Source organism: Haliotis rubra, unplaced genomic scaffold (assembly GCF_003918875.1).
Source record: "Haliotis rubra isolate DU_JTF1 unplaced genomic scaffold, ASM391887v1 Scf815, whole genome shotgun sequence".
NCBI classification, from domain to species: domain Eukaryota; kingdom Metazoa; phylum Mollusca; class Gastropoda; order Lepetellida; family Haliotidae; genus Haliotis; species Haliotis rubra.
The window spans coordinates 286,199-311,846 of NW_025767541.1; the positions used below are offsets into that span (position 1 = coordinate 286,199).

Here is a 25,648-nt window from a genome sequence, read left to right on the forward strand (position 1 = left end):
CTGTTGACCAATTAGCGGACGTTTGTGGAATAGCCGACATAGACACAGAAGCCCACTCAAAAAGCTATCTGTTTATTTGATCACGAAGCTAAGACACACAACTGTCTTTCATATACATATAATTCTGCAAACCAAGTTTTCAAAAATAAATTCTACAGCAACAATTCTAGCAACACATGATGTTGTTCACCGCTCGTTCAAGATACCGACACAAGTATTTACACATGGAATGACAAACAGACCAGTCTGGTACACAGCGGCTGGTCAGGATGCAAGTGTTCGATAGCTTCATCTAATCTTCAGTAACAGATGCTCGTACTGAACGACTTGGTACAAGCCCTACGGACATTACACAGTTTCACAACAATTGAATGATTCATTGTCATTCAGTCTTCATACATCTGGCAAGCGCGTTAAATATGTTTGTCGATATGTTTATATTTCCCAATAGATCAGCAAATTAAGCTGATAAACTGGACACGAACCCAGCTGCAACCATCTTGATACACACGACTCACACAAGAACAGAATTGTTCACAACCACAACCTACTTAGCAAATAAAACGCAAACGGGCATCACATACTATTTGGATAGAGTTAGAGGCACGGAATAGTGAATACTTACGATGACAGAACAGTATTGTTAACACATACTGGGCATTTATCTCATTTTTTATATGAGTTGAAAGGTGGACCCTCCGACTGGACGCATGCATGGTGGCGCGTGGTCCTGTGCTCAAAGCTCAGGTCACAAATCGGTGAAGTTAAGCACCGTCGAGCTCGGAGAGTCCTTGGATGGGTGACCGTGCTTGGCAGCTTGGCTCCTGAGAGTTTCTAGGACTTCAGTCCTGCCCCACAACGAAGCACATGTGACACATGTGGTCTCACCTTAGGCAAGTGAGTTTGTTCAACATTGTCTCTGTTCACCCAGCAGGAAAATGGGTACCCGTTTGGATAAGTCATGTGACTATAACCTTCTAGCGCCTAACAGGCAGCTTGGGTTATCCGGGGTAATAATATGTGTGCTGTAGCGCCTTGAGCGAGCATTGAATGCACGGATATAGGCGCGGTTACAAATACCCACTATTATTATAGTTTATAGATTGACGAAACTCTCGTGAGTGAGCCTCTTCTAGCCATATTACGACGGGGGGCACCAGACATGTACCCATATACGGAATCGAGCCCGAAATTAGGGCGTGACTAACGCACGCTTTAACCACTTGGCTACCCGAAACTGTCATGCCCTTTTGTCTCAATTGGAGATTTGATGCAGCCCTCTTCACACGTTCATATCCGAACATATATAAGTCCACATTCATCGAGAATCTGACATTTTATCTCTCTCTCTTTATAGCTGAAGTAAAGGCGGGTAATAGGTCGTCTACGTCGACTGCTGTGCGTTTTGTATAGCTGGTTTCACTCTTGTGAGCATCATTTGGTTTTATCTTCGAAATATTACCGAAAGAAAGGTAATGATTTAAAACAAAGTATTGCTGGTGTCACAAGAAGGGACGAAGGCCAAATGATACCATTCACTTGGAAGAGTTGCTGCCTCTCCCGCAGGAGGTGAGGTGAGGTGAAATTGGGTTTAACGTCGTACTTGAGAATATTTCGCTCATATGACGACGTGCATGCGTGTGTATGTGTATGTGCGGCTGCTTGTACTAGCCCAGACTTAAGCTGGTTTTATAGTGCTAGCCCACTGACATATCATGCCGCAGTGAAGCATGAATACCCCACTCAGACACATTATACTGACTCCGAGCCGACCAGTCATTGTTGTACCCATTAATGCCGAGCGCCAGGCAGGAACCAACAAGTACCATATTTTAACGTCTTTTGGTTTGACGCGGTCGGGGATCGAACCCGCGACCTTCCGCTCTCCGGGCGGACGCTCTAACCACTACACCACGGAGGCGGTCCTCTCCTGCAGGAACCATTGGGACTGCACAGAGTTAGAACAAGACTTTACTCTTTGTCATTGAAAGAAATTAAACGATTCCAGCAACTTTTGCTGATAGGTGGATCAGCAGACAGCAAAAAACCCCAATATTTAAAGGGAACTGATGCTATAAATACAAACAACATTCTGAGTCAAAAATCAGTTTCCCCAAATGTGCCAAAATATTTCAGATGTCAGGAAATACCAACAATATCGTTCTCCTATATGAACATGATTTCACCCAGGTTGTTCAATGTTTCAACATTGTATATCACTATCCCCATAACAAACCTAAGGAAAAACTTCATTCCTTGATTCATAGGGTTTTTGTAAACAAACGCGGTGAACAAAGATGCACCTACATATCTGTCTTCAGAGGTCCAGGACAATATGTCAAAACTGAAAGCAAATATCATTGAAGTTTACCGAGAAAATAATATGTGAAATGCTGGACTTTCTCATTGATAAAATCTTTGTAAAATTTTGGGGTAAATCATTTCAACAGGAAGTAGGCATACCCAAGGGCACCCATTGCGCTCCCCTCCTTGCGGATCTGTTTCTTTATGCATATGAATCAGAATTTCTGTTTGGGTTGGCAAAATCAAAACAAGGTAATTTGTGTATCCTAAGCTTTCGGTACACCAATGATTTAATATCGTTCAATAACCATCAAATAGCCAGTTGCCTTCCTCTGATTTACCCACCTGAACTTGAAAAATAGGGAGACAAGTGAGACCGCCTCAACTGTTTCATATTTAGATCTATGCATAAATATTCAGAGTGACAAAATTGTCTCCACAAAGCTGTATGACAAAAGGGATGATCCCGACTATCCTATAGTCAACTCCTTCCCTTTCATTGTCGAGCTATATTCCAGCCTTTGGTGTTTTGTTTCACAACTTTTGGGGAAATCAAGCGTGGTCTTTATTAGGATTTGAAAGAGCGTCATGCCACTCTTGCTCAGAAGTTGCTTGATCAAGATTACAACATTCTAGGCCTCAGTGTAGCTTTCAATAGGTTTTATGGTAGACCTGTGGATGAAATTGATTTCCACATTTGATGCATCAGTGCCAAAAATAATGTCCGATGCAGTTCCCCATTTTGACTTATACCATACGTTCCCGAGTTATTGCTGGTGAACAGATGACTAGAAATATCATACGTTTATGACGGGTGCCACCAGAGGGGCAGGATACGCTCACCTTTCGCGAACACCTGGTATCATCACTATTTCATAGTGATTCATAAACCCTGCTCTGTCATCGTATTCACACGGGGACAATCACTTGATTGTCTGGTTCAGACCCGATGTGTTTACAAACATCATACAGCTGTAATACTGCGGAAACAACGATCTGCTCATGATATAGTCACAGCTGCTCAGTCGACTCTGCTTTTGGCAGGGATTTCTTATGAATGTGGAAAGGGTTTTGCCGCCTCCATGGAAACACTTAATGATAGCCATTGAGTCAGCGATTAGGACTTCTCGCCAGATATGTTGATTTGCCTTTGGCAGTAACTAGTACTCCATTAGGTAACACGTGCTCTCGTATATAGAATTCTTAGCTGCTGATCATACATAAATGCTCCAGTTAATACAAACACAATAACACTGAATAACATGTTCATTATTTTTTGCAAAATATTAATAAAACCTCCAGTGTTCCTATGAATGTAAATATTCCGTGACGGAGGCAAGTTTCCCGTGCATTACAAACTGGCTGGTTTATTTACAGACCGCCGCCATTTAGCAGGAATATTGACGAGTGCGGCGTTCAACAGCAAACAAACATTTCAATAATGTTTCTTGTTATATTTGTTCCACATGGGTTATTAGTAAAGTATACATGGTTAATAATTTTTTATTTATTCATCAAACTCGAAATAACAGTCATCATATTTAGTACGTGTCAAGAGTTCAATAGCAGATTTAGATCAGTGACCTTTTGGTGTTTCGGCAAGTACTTGATAACTGCACGTTCCAGGTGGTTGTCCGTTGTCACAGAACCCGGCATATTTCAGAGACTTGTCATTGCGAAACAATTTGCTCAAGTTTTTGTTCACTTATCTCCAACATCGTGTAAGGCCCACAGCAAAAGATTCCACAGTTACCCTGCTCGTCCAATGTGGTGCTCTCAATCAACTACCGAGGCAGTTGGGTAGCCTAGTGGTTAAAGCGTTCGCTCGTCACGCCAAACACCCAGGTTCGATTCCCCAGATGGGTACAATATGTGAAGCCAATTTATGGTGTCCCCGCCGTGATATTGCTAAACACGGCGCAAAATCATACCAACTCACTCAATCTGGTTGGAGGCGTGTCATGGTGTCTAGGCGTGGATGGGGGCGTGTCATGGCACCCCGAAGTGGTTGGGGGCGTCATGGTACTCTGGAGCGGTTGGAGGTGTGTCATGGCACCCCGAAGTGGTTGGGGGCGTGTCATGGTACCCTGAAGGGGCTGTAGGTGTGTCATGGTACCCCGAAGTGGTTGGAGGTGTGTCATGGTACCCCAAAGTGGTTTGAGGTGTGTCATTGTACCCCGAAGTGGTTTGAGGTGTATCATGGTACCCCGAAGTTGTTGGGGGCGTGTCATGTTACCCTTGAGGGGCTGTAGGTGTGTCATGGTACCCCGAAGTGGTTGGGGGCGTGTCATGGTACCCCGAAGTGGTTGGAGGTGTGTCATGGTACCCCAAAGTGATTTGATGCATGCCATGGTACCCGGAGGTGGTTGGGGACGTTTCATGGTACCCCGAAGTGATTGGGGGCGTGTCGAGGTGTCCCAGCGTGGTTGTTGGCGTGTCATGGTACCCCGATCTGGTTGGGGGCGTGTCATGGTACAGCGACGCATTCGGGGGCTTGTCACGGTACCCCGACGTGGTTGATAGTGTGTTATGGCGCCCTGACGAGGTGGATTGCGTGTCATGACAAGCACCAGACAAGGTAGCGTCCCAGACCACCCCGTTCCTTACTCTCTTCTTTCAAGCATGAGTTGCTGAAGACCGGTGACTACGACGTGCTTCGTACCTCTCTCAACAACATAAACTGTTGACCAATTAGCGGACGTTTGTGGAATAGCCGACATAGTTAGACACAGAAGCCCACTCAAAAAGCTATCTGTTTATTTGATCACGAAGCTAAGACACACAACTGTCTTTCATATACATATAATTCTGCAAACCAAGTTTTCAAAAATAAATTCTACAGCAACAATTCTAGCAACACATGATGTTGTTCACCGCTCGTTCAAGATACCGACACAAGTATTTACACATGGAATGACAAACAGACCAGTCTGGTACACAGCGGCTGGTCAGGATGCAAGTGTTCGATAGCTTCATCTAATCTTCAGTAACAGATGCTCGTACTGAACGACTTGGTACAAGCCCTACGGACATTACACAGTTTCACAACAATTGAATGATTCATTGTCATTCAGTCTTCATACATCTGGCAAGCGCGTTAAATATGTTTGTCGATATGTTTATATTTCCCAATAGATCAGCAAATTAAGCTGATAAACTGGACACGAACCCAGCTGCAACCATCTTGATACACACGACTCACACAAGAACAGAATTGTTCACAACCACAACCTACTTAGCAAATAAAACGCAAACGGGCATCACATACTATTTGGATAGAGTTAGAGGCACGGAATAGTGAATACTTACGATGACAGAACAGTATTGTTAACACATACTGGGCATTTATCTCATTTTTATATGAGTTGAAAGGTGGACCCTCCGACTGGACGCATGCATGGTGGCGCGTGGTCCTGTGCTCAAAGCTCAGGTCACAAATCGGTGAAGTTAAGCACCGTCGAGCTCGGAGAGTCCTTGGATGGGTGACCGTGCTTGGCAGCTTGGCTCCTGAGAGTTTCTAGGACTTCAGTCCTGCCCCACAACGAAGCACATGTGACACATGTGGTCTCACCTTAGGCAAGTGAGTTTGTTCAACATTGTCTCTGTTCACCCAGCAGGAAAATGGGTACCCGTTTGGATAAGTCATGTGACTATAACCTTCTAGCGCCTAACAGGCAGCTTGGGTTATCCGGGGTAATAATATGTGTGCTGTAGCGCCTTGAGCGAGCATTGAATGCACGGATATAGGCGCGGTTACAAATACCCACTATTATTATTATTATATGAGCGAAATATTCTCAAGCACGACGTTAAACCCAATTCCACCACCACCACCATCCGACTGGAGGTATTTCCGGAAGTGTTTGGTTCCTGCTTTTACTCGCCCCCTCTTACAATACAAGTGTCAACTCTAGAGTGATTTAAACGCTACTTTAACCGGCATTTCAGAGATATTAGAGCCTCTCAGCTTCTTTGTGGAGAGAGACCAAAGTGACTAAGGCGAGAGACATTAACACAAGTACGGATATGGCCAACAACTATAGAGTCCTTTTTCGAATAGACGCCAGTCGGATCCTGGTATGTTAAGGGACACTACTCTGCACCGGAAGTTTTAGAAACGAAACACATGACATCATACTGTTTTCCTGGAAACGTATTACATGGCAACATAATGCTTTCCTGGAAACGAAATACATGGCGATATATTGTTTACCTAGAAACGAAATACATAGCAAAATACTGCTTACCTAGAAACGAAAAACATGTCAACATACTGTTTACCTTGAAACGAAATACACGACGATACACTGTTTACCTATCACGGGACTAGGTTGGCATTGCAAATGAATGTTAAAACATGACTAAATGACTACGTAATACAAAGCACGGCGTCTCTTTCACAAACAGTAACTAACAAATTACAGTGCAACACATTGACCAATTCAGGGCTTTGGTACAAAGCAAATGAACCGGTCATCAGTCTAGGTGGTAGCTTATGTCCCTGATTCTCGGTGAGTGAGTGAGTGGAATGACAAAGGTGACACTGGCCTCTACCACTTAGGTGAAACCCGTAAGCACCTGTATTGTGATGGTAAACGAAGAAACAGTAGAGATGAACTGGTATTCCAACACGTTTCTGACACGCACAAGGGAGGTAACTCCGCAAAGCTACCATGAATGGTATCGTATAGGTGTATGGATTTCCAGTTCTATTTCCAGGTTTAATAATTTCCGTGGACACAACACAAACCGAAGGACATGCAGACCCCGAAAGGGAATACAGGAATGAAGAAGCAACTTATACAAGATGCAAGATTAATAGATATAGCAAAGGAATTAAAGCCTGATACAAAACGTGATGGCAGAAAAAAGGATTCATTGTTAGATAAGGGTGAGTGAGTGAGTTTAGTTTTACGCCGCACTCAGCAATATTCCAGCTATATGGCGGTGGTGGTTAGATAAGGAAGGTGATGGCAGACAAAACAGCAAAGGGAGTGTGGTGAGCATAAATGTGAGCATATCAGAGATACATATTATCTCAGTCTAAATGTAACCTTGTCGATCGCCATTACATGACTTTGACCATAAATATCCCGATACATATTAAAACTTTAGTGTCCTCCAGACATTTATACATATGCATTGTATGCTAGGTGTATTCAATCGGCATAACATTGAACGCGTGACTGAACGTGATTAGGACAATGGCAGCACATGACAGGTGGGTATGGCGTGATGTAGAGGTATACCCTGTTTGTTCCCTACAACCACGTGTTCGTCAAGGCACGCTGGTCTGAAGTGATAAACACATGTAACTGACACACTAATATAAACATATTTCTCTCTGAATGTATGAACACTTCAAAGATGATCAAATATAAACTAGAATCCCACTTCCCAAATTCAGACAAGTCGCCTGGCTAATATAGCAGTTATCACATACTTATGCTCTGATTCCCAGCACCTCATATAAGCAACAAAACATATAATGCCAGATTTGTGTCATTGTGGACCAAATAAAGAGTCTAACAAATATATTTTCACATTTCCGTTTTTCCTGAAGGAGTACTCAGGAGAAATATTTGGATGCGGAGGAGTAAAGATTCGTTACAATTCGTTGTTTTTACGTTTACTTGTTTTAATGTATTCTACTGATTGAGACAGTAAATCTTGTGGGTTTTTTTTTCCAATTTACTTATGTCTGGTTTGAGCATAACGATCTGCGTTTTCTGTAATAACTGTACATATATTTTTGTCGGAAACAAATTCTAAAACTGTCTAACACGTCGACTCTGTCAGACATTGGAACCGTCGTGTATAGACTCGTGGGAATTCATGCTGGTCTCGCGGAGGTTGACTAGCTCTGTCTTCTTGCCGTTCGTGTCAGGGTGCGACAAATCAGTAATCCCATACGAATTAAGGTCGTACTGCAACAAAACAAACCCTTTTAAATAAACAAACAAACGACATGACAGATCCACATTCCAACTTGTATAACACAGGTTTTGTTTGTAGTTTAACGCCACACTCAGCAATATTGCAATTACCAGTATATGGCGGCGATCTGTAATTAATCGAGTCTACATTGGACAATCAAGTGATCAACATCCGAGCATCCATCGACGTAATTGGGATACGATGATATATGTTAACCAAATCAGCGAGCCTGACCACCCGATCCCTTGTCATTTTTTTTTTCGACAAGCTTGGGTTACTGAAGAACAATTCTAACCCGGAACCTCACGGATGTATAGCACACGTGTATTGGGATGGTTTGACACTTTTGATATCCAATTGTCACAATTCTTGGTTTGTCAACAGGGGAAGGTGAAATTTTAATTAAATTGAGGGACTACTGCTGATTTTATTTTTACAATACAATTACTCACCTTTTTGTCTGTCTTGGATCTGCAACAACTCAGTATGTCATAATATGTGTCTCTATCCACGTATCGCTTCTTATTAAAACCTAAATATAAACGAACAGATAGAGAAAACATTAAAATGAACTCTTATGATGGACTAGTTTATTCACTATACATATACACAAAGAACTTAGTTAAGCACCCCCTGACATATCTCACGTTTGAATGAGCCCCGATCCTAACCCTTCGGAGCATACAAAGAACATGGTTGGTCGTCGTGTGCAACAAAGGGATGCTCCTGTACAGAACCGAGCACAATTGGAAGCTGTTTTACACTAGGAATGACGTAGACTGCAGCCCCTTCAGAGGATCAGGAGGCTGACAGGGGGTATGAGGAGGAGAGTGCTGGCTGGCATACAGTCACATGGAGGTTACACTCGGTACAGACCTTGAATCGTGTAAGACACGCAAAATGACATTTTGAATGTTCACATTCACCAATAAATTCAACATTAAAAATTTCAGGGCCATAGTTGTACAGACATGGTTTTGTATGAAAATCAGTGTGTGTTTTTAATGTGCAATTATCATCATAAAATCAACATGGATTCCAATCATGTTGTCGTTTTTTATGAGTCAAAGGATCATACGGGTCAGAAAAACTCATGTTTTTCCATCGTGGTCACCGAAAGAAGTTTTATGTACGTGTGGAAAACCTATCATTGCTAAAATACAGGGGGTGCTTAATTATGTTCTTTGTGTATATATAAGTCATGGTGACTGTACATTCTGGCACTGTAAATGAGTATTCCTCTCAGATTGCAAGTAAATTGTTACCAGATTTCAATTTCAGTTTTGCTTTTGTTTTAATCAGCGTAACAGATGTCACAATTACCATTTGAATACGCGGAATTTTTTTCAAAGCATATACCTGTAGTGTTTTCGTACCTATTTTATATAAAAAAGAGAGTGAGTGAGTGAGTTTAGTTTTACGCCGCACTCAGCAATATTCCAGCTATAAGGCGGATAAAAAAAGAGAGGGTGGTTAGATTACTGCACATGTCTACATAACAAACCGTTTTTCTGATAATCTGAGAGGTAGTTTACGTTGTTCGCTATTTATTATCATTCGATACCGAAGACTTGAGAGTGCTATGTGCCGTTGAGCCGCTGCCTACGAATAAATCAGCCACACCTGTCAACTCGCTCAGATAGACAGGATACCAGTCAAGCCATACAACAGGGAGAACCTGTGTGAGATCGCGCTGCAGTTCCCCAGCTACCGGACGGAGGCTTGTAAAATAATCCTGTCTAGAGTCTAGACCAGACACTCTTAATGCTTGATGTTGTGTGTTCCACATGCAACTTATAATCTAGACAAACGCTTAGTCTCTGAATATATATATTTTTGGATGGTGACACTTACATTAAAAAGGAGCCCCAGTAAGATGGGAGCCTGAGGAAATCTGACTTGCTTTATTCAGGGCTTTAGCATTTCAGGGTGGGCTAGGCTTGATGCTCGTCTGTTAATAGTCCAGCCCTGGGATTTAAGTCCTTTCCAAACATCTACATCGACCCAAGGGGAAGTGTCATGCTCAGCGTGCTCGTGTGCTGGTTCATGGTTCGAGGTTATTTATCGAAACGTAATGGTAGAGTAATATCTTAGAGTGCGGAGGGTGGCGTGTTTCCGGTAACCTGTTCCTCACCTGTACATGCAGAGACCAGGACGCCTACCAGGACCGACACGGTGAGGGCAACAGTGGCGTAGTGGAGATAGGACAGGCTGTACCACTTGGACAGGAACGCGTCCAGTCTGTGGATAAACAGTTACATTGGTTTGAACCAACCTTCATTGGGAGAATAGGTTGTTGTTGTTGTGTGTGTGTGTGTGGTGTGTGTGTATGTGCGCGCGTGCGTGTGCGTGCGTGCGTGCGTGAGTGAGTGTGCGTGCGTGTGCTTGCCTCCCCGTGCAAGTTGTTTGGTTGTTGTTTAACGCCACACTCAGCAATAGTCCAGCTATAAGGCAGTGGTCTGTAAATAATCGAGTCTGGACCAGACAATCGACTGATCAACATCATGAGCATCGATCTGCGCAATCGGGATACGATGACGTGTGTCAACCAAATCAGCGAGCCTGACCACCCGATCCAGTTAGTCGCCTCTTGATAAGCATGGGTTACTGAAGACCACCTGTGTGCTGTAATGGCTGGTTCAGAAGGTGAGGATGTATCAGGTTAACTGTACTCCATATACCTGGAACTAATGGTTTGTACAACATTAAAAGATTCAACGCCCCATCTCCATCCCTGCCAGTTAGAACTACATTCGCTGCCTTGACAACACAGGAATCTGCTATCATGATTTAAGCAATACCATTGTATGACCTTTAAACTTTACTAGGCCGCTTTTGAAAAGGACATTCATATATACCCATGATATGCAAAACAGATTCTAAGAGTATGTCAAATGTATATCGAATGTTATGTGACCTAATTGATTTTGTACATGACATGTAGGAATGGGGGGTGGGGGTTGGGGGTTACTTTGTACTTTTTGGGGGGGTTGTCAGTCACATTGTACACGCTTCTCCATAAAAATCACCACAAACACCCCCCACCACCGTCATAAATTATGAACGGTCCCACGGAGATACTATAAACGGTGGCGATGTTCAAATGGTAGTTTTCACCTTAAAGCAACGTTACCTACCCAGTCGTCATTGCTGCACCGTCATCTGTTCCCGTAACATTCGTGGGCGATGGCAACGTCGTCGTCATGTCGTTGACGTATTTGGCTGTTGAATTACCCAAAGTATGATTGACATACAATGATGTGTTTGTGTTGACAAATTGTAAAACGGTATGTGTTGTGTTGATGCTGGCGTTGGTAAATGTGATGACGTTGGTGCTGTTGAAGTAGTGGGAGCTGACGACATGTTTTGCTCGGTACATGGCTCCGCCAATTCCCAGCCACATGCACACCGACAGACTGCACACCAGTCCTGAGGCCGCTCCCTGTACAGAAAACATGGTGGACAACATTAGCTAAGTCACAAAAAATGTGCATTTGACCTTACGGTATGAGCCCACATTTTGGGGTGAACATTTGACTTTCACACAAGTCATCGCATCCCAATTGTGTAGATCGATGCTCATGATGTTGATCATAAGATTGTCTGGTCTAGACTCAGACCCAATCGTACAACGGTTTCAGCTTTAAGCACAGCTTCTAATGTTTATGAAAAATGTCCCTTCAACAAATGCATGGGCATGACGCGTTTGTCACAACAACTGCGACATTGTTGACAGAGTCGTACTTGCATTAAGACTGGGTGACTTGATGAGACTATTTGACATAGCTACAAAAGCTAGTTTATAACATGCCTATCGGGTCTAATACATGAGATATGTTGACAGGTAAACATATTCATATCTAGGTACATGGTTATACATGCGATAAGTGTTAGATTGCTCGGCAGGTCAGAGGGTCTCACACCAGGAATTTTGATAGTCATAAGGCTGGTTTAAAAGGAGGGCTAAATGGTAGGTAGGGCTGTAACGATGCACCGAACTATCGATGCATTGCAATTCTTGAATCTCCGATAGCAATTAATCGATGGTTCGAAACGAAACGCTATCGATGCATCGATGCATTGACTTCCGTTGATAAATGCGCAGCACGAAATACAGGATGTTTGGAAGCAGACTTGCAGCTTCATTAAGTTCCAGTTTTAACGGGGCGGTGGGGTAGCCAGTGGTTAAAGTGTTGGCTTGTCACGCGGAAGACCCGGGTTTGATTCACCACATGGGTACAATGTGTGAAGCCCATTTCTGGTGTCCCCCGCCGTGATATTGCTGGAATATTGCTAAAAGCGGCGTAAAACCATACTCACTCCAGTTGTAACTGTTTGCATGATCAGGGTTTGTTTCTTGTCGCTCATTAAAAGTGACTAAAACTACTTCAACATGTTTTCATTTCACATAAACTATACATTCATTTGGGAAATGACTTCAAATGAGACAATTCAAGGAGATTTTGTTTTTCTTGCAATAGTATTGCAATAGTGGGTCGCAATAGACTATCACTATCGCAAAAGCATATTGCAATAGAAATCGCAGTAGTTCTTTCCCCCGCAATAGTCTTCACTACGATTTGGTCTTCCAAAAAATGCATCCCTGAGTAAGTCGCAGAAATTACGCTTTGTACACAAGTTCAGATACTTATATCAAAGCAGATGTAAGCAATGGAATTTAATGCGTTTTACACAACCAAATGAAGGTTGAAAACAGTATTATATGATGAGTAAACTGGATCAGTCGTCTAAAACTCACTCACCCACGGCTCTGAAAACTCACCCACTCCTCTGTAAACTCACCCAAGCATTGACACACGGGAAGAACATCCCGTTGACGAAGATGCCCAGTAGTGGCCCTCCAACCATGCCGAATATGCTGAGAGCAATTTGCAACACCGTGGAGCCAAGTTGTCCCGCGAGGTAGGCCACACCTGTCGTTATTACACCGTAGCTGATAGCTGCAAAATAAACGTGCCGTCAGTATAGCGCACATACCCCCAAGTGACCTCTCCCTGACGGGGCCTCTACCAGGAATATCTACTCCCTGACAGAGCCTCCACCAGGAATATCTACTCCCTGACAAGAGCCTCCACCAGGAATATCTACTCCCTGACAAGAGCCTCCACCGGGAATATCTACTCCCTGACAAGAGCCTCCACCAGGAATATCTACTCCCTGACAGAGCCTCCACCAGGAATATCTACTCCCTGACAAGAGCCTCCACCGGGAATATCAGGAATACACCCCTGACAGAGCCTCCACCAGGAATATCACTCCCTGACAGAGCCTCCACCACTCCCTGGAATATCGGGAATGTCCACTCCCTGACAGAGCCTCCACCAGGAATATCCACTCCCTGACAGAGCCTCCACCAGGAATATCCACTCCCTGACAGAGCCTCCACCAGGAATATCCACTCCCTGACAGAGCCTCCACCAGGAATATCTACTCCCTGACAGAGCCTCCACTGGAATATCTGACAGAGCCTCCACCAGGAATATCTACTCCCTGACAGAGCCTCCACCAAGAATATCTACTCCCTGACAGAGCCTCCACCAGGAATATCCACTCCCTTACAGAGCCTCCACCACCCAACTCACCAAGAGTGCTTAGGCTAGGAGTAACGACTAATTCACTGTAGCCTAAGGTTCAACATTATAAACACAAGAGTACTAATCAAGCACAATACACAAAAACATTACATGTGTCAAAGTTGATGATGGCGAAGAGGGGGATTACGTTCTGACTGACTCTACCTACCAGTGACTAGGGAGAGGATGGCGATGAGTCGAGCTGAGGTCCGGCCAGATCGGAACCTGTCTAGGGCAGGCTTGACGAAGTCCACGATGGTGACAACAGCCAGAGAGTTGATGCCCGAAGACACCGTGCTACAGACGGCAGAAACTACCATTAACTACAACTACCATATGCTCTATATAAACAATATTAAAACCCAACACACCAGTCCTTATCACTGATATTAGGCATGCTTATTTCAACCAACGTGAATTCTGGACCACGTTTATGGGGGGACGCATTGTTGTTTCCCGAAGCCTACAGAGTAGTTTGCTTTCGTCCAGGAATCTGTATTAGGAGTTCCTTTTCCAAGTAAGTGATAAGATATACTGGCATATAGACTTTACGTGGATTTTACTACTTGGTCAATATGTGATGTAGAGTTTCAATGTAAATTCTAGATCGCGCATGCTCAAAATTATTATACAGAATGAAATCGCCTCCATAACTGCCATAGGAACAAACTGATATACAACAAGGTAAACTGATAAGGGGATAAGTTTATAACCTTAGCTAATAACTCGGTCTATGCATGCAGTGAGCGAGCGAGCATGTTTTAGGCCGCTTTTAGCAATATTCCAGCAATATCACGGCGGGGGACACCAGAAATAGGCTTCACACATTGTACCCATGTGGGGAATCGAACCTGGGTCTTCTGCGTGACGAGCGAACGCTTTAACCACTAGGCTACCCCACCGCCCCCAGTGAGCGAGTGAGTCAGTATTGTTTCAAAACGTTTATAGCCCTATTCCAGCACTTTCAAGGCAGACATTTGTATGGAGGACTTATTGTTCTTCCAGGAACTGTCTGCAATGACCTCACCTCAAGGCTGCACTGAAGACGCTGGCAACGAACAGTCCGGTCAGGCCAGGGATGAAGCCCAGTGTGTCCATCATGAAGAACGGCACAATCTGTAACATACACCATCATCATGTAAGTCGATACTCAATCCGTCCTCTTTGAGTTTGTCTGATCTTACGGAAGTGCATGTTTACTCTGAAATGCTCAGAATTCGCATCGAAAAGGCATGGGGATCTTGGGATCTTGGGACCAGTTACTTTCCGAACCCTCCGGATGAGCATGGCGAAACCTGAACTTTTCCGCATTGCAATCCACATGTTTATAGGGAGACAAGCATGAAGCACAAGGGGCACTCTTTACCCCTGGATACCCATGGTGATAGACAAACCCCGGGGGTGTATGGACCGTGGTGTTCACCTGGTCGGCCTTGGTGATGCTGCCGGTCTTTAGGGGGTCTTCCTTGTAGAAGCGGGCGTAGATGACGAATCCGTTGAGGCACACCAGCGCCAAGAAGATCTCAGCAAGGGGGAGATTGAGGAGCAGAGACCTGAGAAGACGGGGGACATAAACAGTAGTGAGACATACGCAATAGTGAGATACACTACCGTGAGATACACAATAGTGAGATCATACACTACAGTGAGATACACAATAGTGAGAAACACTACAGTGAGATACACAATAGTGAGATACACTACAGTGAGATACACTACAGTGAGATACACAATAGTGAGATACACTACAGTGAGATACACAATAGTGAGATACACTACAGTGAGATACACAATAGTGAGATACACTACAGTGAGATACACAATAGTGAGATACACTACAGTGAGATACACAATAGTAATGTCAGATATAAACTACCAATAGTGAGATACACTACAGTGAGATACACAATAGTGAGATACACTACAGTGAGATACACAATAGTGAGATACACTACAGTGAGATACACAAAGTGAGATACACAATAGTGAGATACACTACAGTGAGATACACAATAGTGAGATACACTACAGTGAGATACACACTAGTGAGATACACTACAGTGAGATACACAATAGTGAGATACACTACAGTGAGATACACAATAGTGAGATACACTACAGTGAGATACACAATAGTGAGATACACTACAGTGAGATACACAATACAGTGAGATACACAACAGTGAGATACACTACAGTGAGATACACAATAGTGAGATACACTACAGTGAGATACACAATAGTGAGATACACTACAGTGAGATACACAATAGTGAGATACACTACAGTGAGATACACAATAGTGAGATACACTATAGTGAGATACAATACAGTGAGATACACTACAGTGAGATACACAATAGTGAGATACACACTACTAATGTGAGATATACACTATAGTGAGATACACAATAGTGAGATACACTACAGTGAGATACACAATAGTGAGATACACTACAGTGAGATACACAATAGTGAGATACACTACAGTGAGATACACAATAGTGAGATACACTACAGTGAGATCAAAACTAATGTCAGATATAAACTACCGTGAGACATACACAATAGTGAGATACACTACAGTGAGATCAAAACTAATGTCAGATATAAACTACCGTGAGATATACACAATAGTGAGATACACTACAGTGAGATACACAATAGTGAGATACACTATAGTCAGATATAAACTACCGTGAGAGATACACAATAGTGAGATACACTACAGTGAGATATACAACAATAGTGAGATACACTACAGTGAGATAAACTAATGTGAGATACACAATAGTGAGATACACTACAGTGAGATACACTACAGTGAGATACACTACAAGTGAGATCAAAATGCAGTGAATGTCACATATAGATCACTACCAATGAGATATAAACTACAGTGAGATACACACAATAGTGAGAGATACACTACAGTGAGATACAATGTCAGATATAAACTACAGTGAGATACACAACAGTGAGATACACTACAGTGAGATCAAGGTGAGAATGTCAGTGAGATATAAACTACCGTGAGATATACACAATAGTGAGATACACTACAAGTGTGAGATACACTACAGTGAGATACACAATAGTGAGATACACTACAGTGAGATCAAAACTAATGTCAGATATAAACTACCGTGAGATATACACAATAGTGAGATACACTACAGTGAGATCAAAACTAATGTCAGATATAAACTACCGTGAGATATACACAATAGTGAGATACACTAAAGTGAGATACACAACAGTGAGATACACTGCAGTGAGATCAAAACTAATGTCAGATATGAACTACCGTGAGATATACACAATAGTGAGATACACTACAGTGAGATCAAAACTAATGTCAGATATAAACTACCGTGAGATATACACAATAGTGGGATATAATACAGTGAGATTAGTTAGTTTTACGCCGCTCTCAGCAATATTCCAGCTATATGGCAGTGGTCTGTAAATACCCGAGTCTGGACCAGACAATCCAGGGATCAACAGCACGAACACGTGTCCCGTGAAGATCCGGGTTACATCTGGTCTTCAGCAACCCATACTTGTTGTAAAAGGCGACTAACGGGATCGGGTGGTCAGGCTCGCTGACCAGGTTGACACATGTCATCGTATCCCAGCTGTGTATAGCAATGCTCTCGTGTTGTTGATCACTGGATTGTCCAATCCAGACTCGATTATCTACAGTCCGCCTTCATATAGCTGGAATATTGCTCAGTGCAGTGTTAAACAATAAACCAACTAATGAAGAGGCGGTGTAGTAGCCTACTGGTTAAAGCATTCGCTCGTTAAGGAAATAAATCGAGTTCAATTCCATACATTGTACGATGTGTGAAGCCCATATCAGGTGTCCACCGCTGGATATTGCTGAAAACGGCGTAAAACCATTTTCACACACTGTTAATCCGGACAACAAACAGAGATGTTACTTTGTGTTAGCTCTTACCATGGATATACTGATCGGAGTGAGTGAGTGAGTGAGTTTGGTCTCATGTCGCTTGGGGACCCCACCGCACCCCCACCCCACTTTAGAGAAAACCTACGATCACGGGTGTGAAATGCAATCTAGCTAGTCCAACCGTATTCTAATCTATCCTAAAAAGCTAATTCCACCCATAATTTACGCAATGCCAGATAAATCACCAATAATCAGATGCTGCTGGAAATCTGAACCCCGGTCCTTAAGCGCGACAAGCAAACACTGGAACCATTAGGCTAGCAACTATCACTAGCCAACCCCAACAACCTGGAGGTGTATTGACGCAACTGCATTAGGAGTGTATGGTGGACTTACAGCTTGGCCTGCTTGGTGGTGGGGAGACTCATGTAACGCTGTAGCACGGCCTGGTTAGCGGCGAACACCGTCAGTGACGTAAAGAAGCCGCCCACAGACAGCGTCCAGAATGTGTGACGTACAAACGGATCGGGGTTCCACCTGGAGACAAGGACAAACACCTGACAAGTCTCTTCATCTTCATTTAAGTAAACAGATCTAAATTTTCTGCGCATTTTCAGCTGCTATAGTGTGCTCATGTCAAAACGTAAATAACAATTTCATAGTCAACAGATTGGTACTGTGCTTAGGGGCAACATATACACTCAGATGTGGTGAGGTTGACACATCTGTACATTCATATATATATTGTAAGAATATTGTGGAATTACGATTAACGGGTGTCCAATGTTTCCAATGTGTAATACAATGCATAACATACACGTGACCCGAAATTAGTCTGTCATACAGACTCTGAAACAAATATATCCCAAGAAAGCCCATGCATGTCTAGAATATGTGGCAAGTCTAGATTTCCACAGTTTCTGAAAAATGAAGAAAGTCTCAGGGCTCATTTTCATTATATTTTAGTATTTTTATTATGCACTTTTTTATCTGTAAAATATTTTAATTTCAGAGACTAGTTGTTAGTCTAACACAAAATCAGTTGTTTTGACGTGTTGCGCAACTTATCACCATCAGTATGTGTACCACCTGGCGATGGAATTTGAACCGGAACAGTGAACCACACATACTAATCAAAACGGTTTATTAAACACCAACGATAGGAAGGCTGTGTTGCAATGCCACCAACCATGGCAGATGAACTTTTCAAATGAAGGTGTTCTAAACATTTCTTGAGTAGTATACCATAAACAGTAGATGTAATACCATCAGGTTCGGACTGTGTAACTGTTTGACATACGTACACATTGATTAGAACATCGTCACATGGCTACAATTCAAAAGTTATATTCACTCACTCATTTCTCTAAAAGTTCACAAGCGTTCGGGTCTTACACCTCGATGTAATTAAAAGAGGGGACTATACACAAACTGAAGTTTCGTTTTTTTAATTTTTATTTTTCTTAAACTTGTCCAAATTGTGTGAATCAAAAGTATGTTATTCACAGAATTGTTCAAACGCAGAAGTACAAATAAAGGTCCCTCTGTCTAGCATTGATGACGAGATAAAAAACGCAACTGCGTTCAAAAACATTCAAATTTTTCAAGTGGAAAAACAAACGTTTTTCCTTCGTTAAACAGGAAAGAAAGCATCTAAGTAAATTATTTGATTGTTTTGACAATAAACGAAAGTGAAAAACTATCGGGTTTTCTGCAGACTGAGCGAGTAAACAGTGGAGATTGCGCAGGACAGCTGGGAACTGTCTCGTGGTGTTGGTACGCCGACATTGTGGAAGTGAGGTGAAGTCTTCGTGAATATTTGTTCCCTGTTTAAAACTCTCACGACTTCGTATTGCCGATGTATTAGGAAATGGAAATATAACAAAATGACGAAGTATTGAAGATAATCTAGGTCGACTGGGAGTTTATATCGCCTGAGCCCCCGCTCAACATTGCGATTTTCACGCTTCGACGATCGCGTGTAGGCGGTACGATCACCTCAGCGCTGAAGTTACTTAATGAACCATGGCCAAAAGCACACCACCTACGAAGCACGTGTACTACATTTTAGTCGAGTGAATGTATTCATAATATGCCACTGTTTACCAAGCAGTGAATGGGTACCCGGTGGGATGGGATTGTGAATGTTAACCTTCTAGCGCCTCACTGACAGCGTAGGCTGCATATTCCCCAGGGAGCTGAGAATGAATGTCGTGTGCACACTGATCACAGACCGGAGTAAAGATGACACGCTCTGAGCATACACCATGTAGCAATGTAAGTACACACATCAGTATTTAAACGGTTCTGGTCGTTCAAATTAAATTTAACACTAATTTGCATTAAAAAAAAATCATGCAGTATCATGAATATGATACCTGTTCGTTGATTCAGCAATCAACTGATCCTAGCGCAGCCAGAAGCTATTCGGTAAACCAATTCCAAGCACCAGCTTTAACTAACGACCACGTAAAATCACTGTATCCAACTACTATGACCGGTGATCTTTAATTCCATAATACATTAATGTAAATAATATAGAGAATGGCTTTAGGTCGCAGTGACTTGATACGGAGTGACTGGTCTGCTTATGTCGGGACTCGAACCTTATCCAAACCTACATATGTCCATGTTTCTAAAACCAAAAAACACATATTCATGGAAACGAATAAGGGAACACGTGAAAGTGCAAGTGTTCATTTATTCTTTTCCAGGTTTCTTCACAATGTATGTATTGCACTGTGGGTGAAATTCTGGTAATAAATACAGGAACACTTGCACTTTCATGTGTTCCCTTATTCGTTTCCATGAGTATATTTTATGGATTTATAAAAATACAAAAAACGTACTCAAAGTAAGGCAGTTTTCCTCCCTCTCGGACCCTGTCCAGCACCACCTGCCACCCTCCGACACTGATGGCCCCCTGGATCATCAGGGCCAATAACCCCGCCGTAATGATGCACATCTGGAAGACGTCGGTCCAGATCACAGCCTTGATGCCGCCCTAGAACACACAGACACGTTACTGAAGTCGGTGACAAACACAGAGTGACAGTCCATGGTCGTCAAGGTTTAGTGTCGACAACAACCGAGAGGTATTACTGTGTAGTTGTTTCTTTCACTGTGTTTGTTGGACTCCGCCACGGTCATATCTGACCTAACAATATACAGGAGCGAATATTGTTTTACGCCGCACCTCAATTTTAGCGGCGATCATCAGATTACAGACACTGAAACCCTATCACATAAACGCAGCGAAGGTAATTGGTAATTTGTGTTGGGAATCGGAAACCAAATCCACTATCGATTATCGGAGGACTTGAATGATTATGGATTTTTATCGGAATATACATTTTTAATGTTATCACCAATTTTTAAGGGTTTTCTCCAGTTTTTTCTAATTAATGTTTTTATAACTAATACTGTCATGCAATGAAATACACGCATGCAAGAGAGACACTGGAATTGTAATTAAACAATAAAAGTGGTACAAATTTGACAAATTGCATAGCTTTACGCTGTTGAGCGCATGCTTGTTCGTGAATATTCGTCAAATTTAATGGTTAGTTTACTTCATCCAAGTGTGTTATACTTAAACAACAAAAGTCCGATTAATTCAAAATACGTGTTACAATATATAATTATTTTCAATCCTTCCTTCTTTCGATCGATTTTCGATCATCGGAACACCACTATCAGTAATTGATTAACTCCTCATCAGACAAAGAGCACACAAATCGTAGTACCCGATATGAACCTATTAACCGACATGCTGAGTATATTTTTCGGAATAATATGTTAATAAGAGAGAATTGATGTATCGATTTTGTACATAATCTGGATGGCACCATCCCGGCTACAATCGCCCAGATTGATTTAAAATGTACTGATGGGAACTGATCCTATGTATCTGAAACCCAAAGCTGGATAAACGAAAGATGTAAGGACTTTCAATGGCGGTAGGCTAGCCAAATGCATAAAGTGTTAAGTCGTCAAACCGAAGGTCCGAGTTCAGTTACCAACCTATACAACCGGTGAAGCCAATTTCGGGTGTCCACCGCCGTGATCTTGCTAAAATCGATGCGAGGTCATATTCCCTCCCTCCAAAAGTGCATTGTATAACACTAAAACTGAATGCAGCTTGTTATTCTAAAATCCTTCATAAAACACTGGGGAGCCTGTAGATACTCTACATACACTACAGTTATAAAAAATTCATATTCGAAACCAGGGATTGGCAATATGAGGAGAATAGTATTCGTACAGATTATGCTACACCAAATCAGATCCCGTAGTTTAACAGGTACTCCTCGTAAGGAGCCTTCAGTGCAGCCTGAATCATCTGACAGCTGCGACTTGGGTCATTTTGTGTAAGATTTTTTAGGTTTGTTTTTTTAGTGTTCTCCATCCGGTAATTAAATGACCATATTTTTAAATATTTGGTTATGTCGTTTTTGACAAAATGACTTATGCAGAATGTGACCACGTGAATTTTCAAGCGGTTGACATTTTGTGCGGAACTGGGTTTGGAGTGCTCCTGCACTCGGAAAAGGAACTGGTTCTGGTTGCCATTTTATATTTTACTGCTTCTTTAAGAAAAGACTCTGCTCACATGTACAAGTGTTGTTGATGGTTTAGTTAATCTTTAAAAAATTAAAAATGTAACGTTACTATAGAAGTCAATGGGAAAATATTTGGTGTTGTGTAACCTATACAGCGACCACTTTTACAAGACCAGTGTTCGTACCGAGAGAATGTCCATCGACCCACTATGAGCTGTAATCAAACCAACAAAAAGGACTCTCATTTGTGATTGCCAAACAGGCTCAAGACAAGACTACAATAGTTTCGTTTCGCAAGGTGTTTGACATGTCCGGCCGAAATACTTAAATTCCCAAGCTTCACCAAGATCAACACGAAAACGTGTTAGCGCTTTGCCGTGTAACACTTGGTTCGTCACACAAGGGCTCGTAATGCTAAAAACTAGCATCAGTGACTCCTTTCAGCACTCCTTTTATATAGTGCTAAAACCACGTCCTTGACTATATGAGCCTTGATGCTAGTTTTTACCTTTACAAGCCCGTGCAGCTCGTCACAGACGACATATTGGCATCTGCAGCGTACTGGAGTGCGCGATGAGGCACGTGAGCTCACGGGAATGAGAACGAGGCTGAACATTGATCTCACGTGATTGTTTGATCGGCATTCTAGAAGTTGGTGAGCCAAAAATGAAACATTAAATCTTGATAACGATCTATGCAATAAACAAGAAGTTGTCAATCATAAAGTTGTACGTTTCATTACTGATTGTCAAGGACATGATCTTGAAGAGCCGATTCAAGACAGTCATCTCCCACAATGCAAGTTGTCTATTAGCCTCACAGTCTAGTCTTCTCTGTAAACTGGAGCTCGATATTTGGGCAATACATTCTTGCCTCAGAAAGATGAAAGATGGGACGGTAAATGTGGCTACTTCCCCTGTCCTCCTATCAGCAAGTGATCGCCCATTGAATTGGTTAGTTGAAAAAGGTTTTTTAAAGTCGCGTTCCGAATCATAGTAACACTTATAAATGTTCAAACAATGTCAAGTCGTGTGGACACAGAACTGGATACATAGGTTCAGAACGGTAACACAGTCAACCAGTCCTCGTGAGTACCTCCTGCCGATATGTTCAGTTGATTTTGGTATTTACATATCTCAGTTTGAACAAACCTCAAGGCCACACAGAGTATCTACGATGTTTCAAAACTTTTGAAAGTAGTTTAAAGTACAAATTGAGTAAAGTTAAAATTTCACTTTTTGGTTCGGGGTTCGATCTTAATTTTATCTGAATCGTTCTTATTTAATTGAGGGTAAACTTCCATTCCGGATATTGCTATAATTAGCTCGCAAACATGTCACCTTAAATACGCGTTCTCATCACATTTGGCGGTGTATAAATGCCTGAAGATTGAGTGTCTACACACCTGTCTCCGACCCTGTTGCCCGAGTATACAGAGGAATCGATTATGTCAACAGGTGAAAAGCTCCTGTCTACACGACCCCCCTCTCTCGGTCTCACCTTTTCCTGGCCCCCATCAGAGCCTCACGGCTTAATTATAGCAGGAGACACAGGTAAGATAGAACTGTTTCATGTTACTAATTGAACTGTGATATAGGAGCATAATTAGAATTTATTCATATTCATATACCCATGTCATTCTGAACACAGGTAGAGGAACTATGCATGCGTGACTGAACTCAGTCGACATTCATTACTTTATCAAGGGTGACATATTGTGAAGATATGCATCATGGGAAATACATTTGGCTCTGATGAGACGAGACATTACCAGTCCAAGGTCTCAATATCAACCCGTATTGTAACTTGCTTATTCGTTTACCACCATTTTGGACAGCAGTGATGCTGGTCCCAAGACTTTGTTGGAACCCAGGAACATGGGTTTGGTACTGGTCTTTGGTACACAACCTTGTATTGTGTTACTCGAAACAGGGGCCTGATGTACAAAATGCCTGTAGCACTACGCCATTCTTAAGCCTATCATGATCAAGCATAGAGTTACGATAGGTCGTAACGTTACGAACGCTTTGTGGATCAGGGCCTAGATTTTCGAAGCTCTCTTAAAGCTAAGATAGTCGTAACTTAATGTTAATGTATGGCTCTTACGACTATCTTAGCGCTAAGAGAGCTTCGAAAATCTAGGCCCAGGACCATAGGTTTCTGGCACGCCTAAGGGAAGCAACTCAGCACATCATACGCACCCTCGTGTCATGGAAATGTAGATAATGACATAATTATACATGTATATACTCCCCGCCACGGTCACGTGCGGTAGCCTAGTGGTTAAAGCGTTCGCTCATCACGCCGAAGACCCGGGTTCGATTCCCCACATGGGTACCACACGTGAAGCACATTTCTGGTGTCCCCCGACGTGATGTTGCTGGAATATTGCTAAAAGCGGCGTAAAACAAAAATCACTCACTCACGTGGGCAACCCAGACTTACTATAGAAGTGTAGAAAGTGCAGACCAAACCCATGATGAGAATGGACATCTCGGTGGAGAATGACGTCACTAAAACAAGAAACAATGGTCGTAACATCACCAATGGTGCAAAACCTGAAAACGTATACGACAGAGAAAATATGTCAGTCTCGACGATTTATTTACTAAACAGATCGTAACGTGTAAAATAGAAATAGATTTCAAAATTAGCGATTTATAGTATTCATGATGAGGGTCAGGGATGTTACCTTGACTGAGCGCAAGTGCCGGAGCATACATCACAATGCCCATATAGATCACCTGAAATGTACACAGTATATTACCTTCATTCCTAGCCTGAGCTTCATAAGACTGCATTTCAATACAAATATATAAATATGTCTGAAAATCACTAATCATGCTCATAAAATATTTGTTTTGTATAAAATGGATTGAAATACAATCTGTAACATCTACAATGTTGCTGGCATTTCTTCAGAAGCCGTTTTGTTTTGTGGGGATCCGGGTTAGAATTATTGGTCTTCAGTAATCCATACTTGTTGTAAGAGGTGACTAAAGGGATAGGGTGGGCAGGCTCGCTGACTTGGCTGAATTGCGTAGATCGACGTTCATGACTTTGATCACTGGATTGTCTGGGCCAGAATAGAGTATTTACAGACCACCGCCATATAGCTGGAGTATTGCTGATTGCGGCGTTAAACAACATTCAATCAATCGGAAGTCGTTTACGTACTAGAAGCATGAAGTACTCTAAATTGGGTCTCACCATTTCAAACGTAAAGGTGGCTGAACCGAGAACCCGGATGTAACCGTTGAACCGACGCTCCAAATACTGAAAATCAACGAGAAAACATCATCATTCCTTGTAACGCTGATGGTAGCAGTCTGTAA

The 25,648-nt window shown here is 42.4% G+C and overlaps 1 protein-coding gene across 1 annotated transcript in view; it reads right to left on the reverse strand.

Moving 5' to 3' along the window:
- Nucleotides 1-5,887: 5,887 nt before the first annotated feature.
- Nucleotides 5,888-25,648, reverse strand: part of LOC124261910 (sodium-coupled monocarboxylate transporter 1-like) — a 29,883-nt gene continuing 10,122 nt past the window's right edge. The window contains exons 4-16 of the mRNA XM_046696272.1: nucleotides 25,524-25,589; nucleotides 25,006-25,057; nucleotides 24,759-24,826; nucleotides 20,601-20,755; nucleotides 18,148-18,288; nucleotides 15,259-15,388; nucleotides 14,863-14,951; nucleotides 14,005-14,132; nucleotides 13,045-13,202; nucleotides 11,379-11,683; nucleotides 10,376-10,482; nucleotides 8,694-8,773; nucleotides 5,888-8,231 (exon numbers count right to left, since the gene is read on the reverse strand). Coding sequence (XP_046552228.1) covers nucleotides 8,100-8,231; nucleotides 8,694-8,773; nucleotides 10,376-10,482; nucleotides 11,379-11,683; nucleotides 13,045-13,202; nucleotides 14,005-14,132; nucleotides 14,863-14,951; nucleotides 15,259-15,388; nucleotides 18,148-18,288; nucleotides 20,601-20,755; nucleotides 24,759-24,826; nucleotides 25,006-25,057; nucleotides 25,524-25,589 — 1,611 coding nt within the window. The 3' untranslated portion in view covers nucleotides 5,888-8,099. The remainder of the gene's footprint in view (nucleotides 8,232-8,693; nucleotides 8,774-10,375; nucleotides 10,483-11,378; nucleotides 11,684-13,044; nucleotides 13,203-14,004; nucleotides 14,133-14,862; nucleotides 14,952-15,258; nucleotides 15,389-18,147; nucleotides 18,289-20,600; nucleotides 20,756-24,758; nucleotides 24,827-25,005; nucleotides 25,058-25,523; nucleotides 25,590-25,648) is intronic.